The sequence below is a fragment of the Hipposideros armiger genome, unplaced genomic scaffold (assembly GCF_001890085.2).
Source record: "Hipposideros armiger isolate ML-2016 unplaced genomic scaffold, ASM189008v1 scaffold_238, whole genome shotgun sequence".
NCBI lineage: Eukaryota > Metazoa > Chordata > Mammalia > Chiroptera > Hipposideridae > Hipposideros > Hipposideros armiger.
This window is the reverse complement of record NW_017731588.1, coordinates 340,195-345,117: the sequence shown is the minus strand read 5'-3', so window position 1 is coordinate 345,117 and position 4,923 is coordinate 340,195. Positions and strand designations below refer to the sequence as shown.

At 43.3% G+C, this 4,923-nt stretch overlaps 1 protein-coding gene across 4 annotated transcripts in view; it reads right to left on the bottom strand.

The window, feature by feature from the left end:
- Window positions 1-4,923, bottom strand: part of NDRG3 (NDRG family member 3) — an 81,656-nt gene that overhangs the window by 59,561 nt on the left and 17,172 nt on the right. For all 4 annotated transcript variants that reach the window (XM_019655309.1, XM_019655312.1, XM_019655310.1 and 1 more), the window contains exon 2: window positions 4,482-4,584. In XM_019655309.1, the coding sequence (XP_019510854.1) occupies window positions 4,482-4,538 (57 nt within the window). In that variant the 5' untranslated portion in view covers window positions 4,539-4,584. The remainder of the gene's footprint in view (window positions 1-4,481; window positions 4,585-4,923) is intronic.

Here is a 4,923-nt window from a genome sequence, read left to right as displayed (position 1 = left end):
TGTCCTTTTGTTCTTCAGTCTAGTTGTGGAGGACGTCGACTCACTGGCCCATGTTGGTATTATCATTGCGCTCTTCCCGGGTGAGGCAGTCGCTCACTGGCCATTGGACGGCCGCTCACACCAGCTGCCGCACAGCCCCACTGCAGCCTACACCGTCGCCAGCGACTCACAGCAGCCCAACTCCAGGTCAAGCTGTTGTTCATTGTCTTAGCTATAGAGGGCGCAGCGTCACTGGCCCTCATGTGGGATCCGAACCGACGCCCTGCTGCTCAGAGCTGGCTTCCCAAGAGAATTCTTAACCAACGCACCCCTCGGCCGGTCCGTGACTTGCTTTTAATCAATAGAAAATGGCAAAAGTGATGGAATGTACATGAGTACATGTACATGATTACATTACATAATATTTTAACATCTGTCTTGTTTTTTGTTTTTTCATTTTTTCATGTATTGGGCATAATGTCACAGGAAGGTCATAGTATACTGCCACCTGTGAGGAGAAAACCCAAGTTCCTGTTGGATGTGTTGTAAACAGAGGAGCCATTCTTCAGGCGCCCTGCTCTGATCACACCCCTACATCTGTCTTGTTAAGAGACACACTTTCCCCTGCTAGCTTTAATGATGCAAGCTGACATGCTGGGAGAAGGCCATGTGGCAAGGCACGTAGGACAGCCTCTAGCCAAGACAGCAAGAAACTGGGACCCTCAGTCCAGCAACTTGCGAGAAATTGAATGCTGCCAACAACCACAGGGGCCTGTAAGCAGATCCTTCCCCAATCGAAACTCAGATGAGAAAGCTGCCCTAACAGACACCTTGACTGCAGCCTTCCAGAGCACCCAGTCAACCCACGCCAGGCTCCCGACTCCCAATAAATGTGTGTTGTTTTAAGTCACTAAGTTTGTGGCAATATTTATGCAGCAACAGTTAATACAACAGTCTTTGCCATCATGAAGTATACATTTTAGTTACTAAAGATGTATAGGTAAGAACAACATGATCAGAGGTGCACTTCAAGCAAGAGTTTAGAGGGTGGATTAAGGGGGGACAAAAACTGAAGGTTAATGCTGTAGTCTAGAATGAGGCCTTGAATTAGGAATGGCAATGGGAACAAAGAGGGAGATGAACCAAGGCTAAGCTCACTAGCCTTCACTTAGGGAATCACAGCAGTGGATGGAGAGTACGGCAGCCGGCCTCCAAGATGGCCTCCAATGAGCCCAACGAGCCTTGCTTCCGAATATTCTCGCTCATGTGTAATCTCCCACCCAAATTAAATCAGGGATGGCCTATGTAACTAACTAGGCGGAAGCAACAATATGTGACTTCAGAAGCAACATCATAAAAGGCATTATAGTTTGCGCTTCATGTAACATTGTAGTCTTCGCTCATTAGCTCTGGAGGAAGCCACCACCATATTGTGAAAACACTCCAACAGCCCTCTGGAGACGCCCATGTGGAGAGGAACCAATCTGCCAGTATCAACCCGCCAGCCACGTTGAGTGAGGCACCCTGCAAAGGGATCCTCAAGCCCCAGTCAAGCCTTCAGATGAGTGAAGCCCAAGACATCTGACTGCAACCACATGAGAGACCCTGAGGCTGAACCACCCTACCAAGCCTCCACCCAAATTCCTGACCCACAGAAGCCATCAGAAATAATAATTCTGTTTTGGAGTGATTCATTACATAGCAACGGATAACGCAGAGCGGAAAAAGGCAGGGAAAGAGAGTTCTAGAAGAGGGAAGTTGGGGGGAGGCAGGGTAAATAGCTCCAAATCCTTCCTCCATCCCGCTGTACAGGAAGTCATTGAAAGAGGCTGCAAATACTGAATATTGCAGGCAAGAGATTCCCACCCAGACTTAAAAGCTCCAGGCTGTCGCCTCTGCCTTTCCTTGAACTCATCAAAGTCAGGAAAAATGCTAATTGAATGAGTTAGGGATTTAGCCATTCAACAACCACACATTGAGCACCTCTTGTGCAAAGTATTACGGAAGATACCAAAAGGTCCCTGCTTTCCAGGAGCTTACTAAAGATGACATATCTATAAAACTACCTACAAAATGAGAAACAAAGAGGAGCAATTACTTCTGACTAGCGGGAATCGAGAAAGCCTTCACAAGACATTAGTTTACTATATTAATTCTTTTTTGTTTTTCTCTCCAGAGATAGAACTGCATGTTTTTCCATAGTTAGCTATGGAAAGGGTAAGTGTGCCAGGTTACCTTTAGCTATTACTGACCAAGACACCAAAATAAATCCTGCTCCCAGCTGTGCCTACAGGAGGACCCACTAACAAACGCCCTTGTATCATCCCTTCAAAGAACCCAGAGCATGCCAAATGGGAACACTCCTCAACTATGGACCACACATGCCAATCATAACCACCCCAAACATTGGTGCCACTTAGAGAGCACAGCCTGATGATATTTGACCCCTCCATAGAACATGGTTCTTTTCTCAGATCCCAGTCACCTTATGAACTTGATTAAGCTACTGAATGCCTAGAAGCTCAATTTTTACTTGCTTTTGTTTTTTACCAGTTACATTTCAAAGGAGATGAGGTGGCTTGAATCTTTTATCACAAATTTCTACCAGAAGCTACAATTTTCTTTTTTTTATTTTAATTTTTTTTTATTGGGGAACAGTGTGTTTTTCCAGAACCCATAAGCTCCAAGTCAAGGAGTTGTTTCAACTTCTTGTGGAGGGTGCATCTCAGTGGCCCATGTGGGGATCGAACTGGTGACCTTGGTGTTATGCGCACTACGCTCTAACCAACTGAGCTAACTGGCGGCCCCAACAGTTCCCTTTTTCCAGTCACACTTCGGCACAGTTTACTCTGTGCTGAACAAAAAATATTGGCCTAACTGGGATCTACTTACTTGTGTGTTTATGTTTTATTTTATTTTATTTATTTATTTTTTTTATTATTATTNCTCGAACCGCTGTTGCTCAGAGCTCAAACTCTTGAGCGAGCTCTTAACCAACTGAGCCATTCGGCCGGCCCCTTATGAGAGCTTTTTTAAAAAAGCTCAACCATACCCCAGAGCAATTCCATCAGAATCTCTGGAGGTAGAACCTAGGCAGTGGTCATTTTTAAATCTCCCCAAATAATTCCAATAAGCAGCCAAAGTTGAGGACCACTGACCACAGAGGTGTATGTGTATGTCCTGTTTTCCTCCCCTCAGGGATTCCAATTTAGTTGGTCTAGAGTGGGACCCAGAAATCTCTTTTTTAAACAATTTCCCAGCTGATTCTGGTGATCAGACAGATTTAGGATAGGTTACTACCCTCCTGAAGCTAAACTGCCTACTCCCACCTGCCTTGTAACTAGTCATTTCTGTGGCTATAGATAAGCTTAATAGATGCAGGTTTTATTTTCTTCCTCCTCTCTGTGGCACAGAATTTTGGGGACAGCCCTTTACACGCACCAAAAGACTCCTTAAAGGAGAGTTTCCTTGACCCCGTAAATGGGAAGCAGCAGAAGAAACCAAGTGGGGGCTAAAAAAAAGTATGCAGCTTGCTAAGGGGAAGAGCAAGAAATCTGGTGAAAGATATAGGAAGGGGTGAGTGGGGATGGAGAGGTGATATCACAGGGAAGAAAATGGGGCTGATAGGGTTCAGTAGCAAATTAATAAAACACACAGTAGGTGAAGGGCCTTGCTTTGGGCAAAAAGACAGATAACAGGGAACAGCATCTGTTGGTGTACCCCCATCCCAACCTCACCCATCTTTATCCTCACTCTTCATCAGTACTTCCCTCAGGAAAGGATGCCATGCAGTCATTCACACCAAGCTACAAGACTATTTTAAGAGGGCATAATGATAATAAACCAAAAGAATCGGGTTGAAAGGAAGGAATTTCAGGCACATTTACTTAATGGAGAGGGACAGGAGAGACATCAGCCTGTCTTAGTTTTGCTAGTTCATAAAACACCACTCTTTACTTTGTGTAGTTCTGTAACATTAGCATAAAAATGAGGTATATTACTAACATCCAGGCATCCCTGATGGAAATCTCAATGTTGACAAGAGGGGTGACAGCACATACTTGACAAACTAGGGAGTGTTCCAGCCGATGTACATCACCAGCCAAGGATGTTAAGTTTTCCTTATAGAAACTGATACTCAAGACACTTGGATGCCAAGTCAAACTCCACTCTCCTATTTTCTACTTAACTTCGCCTTATTATTTTTTCCCTTAATATCTCTATCTGTAAAACAGAAAAATCTCAAGGATAACTTGATTGAATTTGGCCCGTGGAAACAAATGAAGAAAGAAAGTAGGAAGAAAGAAAAACAAAGGAAAGGCATCAAAAAGGTTAAGAAATATAGTATTTTAAAAAGTATTCCCTCCATAGAAAGTCAAGCTAAATATGTTTTGAGTTAGTTACTATTTAGATAATATAGAAAATAAATTAATCACAGAAAAAAAGACATTTTAGCGAAAAGAGTTGTTTTTACATTTTTGTGAAAACAGATTTCTCTGTACCTTATCATTTAGAAGCGGTTTGATCTCTGTGAGTTGAACATCCTGAAGTTCATCCATGAGGACAGATGAAAGCAGAGGAGTCTCAAGAATAAATCAGTTAACTCTGAAACAGAAGATAAGTGAAGAAAAATGTTTAAACTAGGAGTTGGAAATATAATAACCACATTACATCCATTCATTCACATATTAGAGCTTAGCATCTGTCATGCACTGCTCAGGGTGCTGAGGACACAAGAAACCAGGTAGTGATGGCAGACAGACTCTAAGTGGCCTCCATAACCTTTGCCTCCTGGTATTCATACCCTTGCGCAACCCCTGCCCTCCGCACACACTGAATGTGGACAAGACCTGTTACTTGCTTTTTTTTTAAAAGATTTTACTGGGAAATCGGGGGAGGGGAACAGACAAGTTGCTGTCCTTTTTTTTTTTTTTTTTTTTTTTT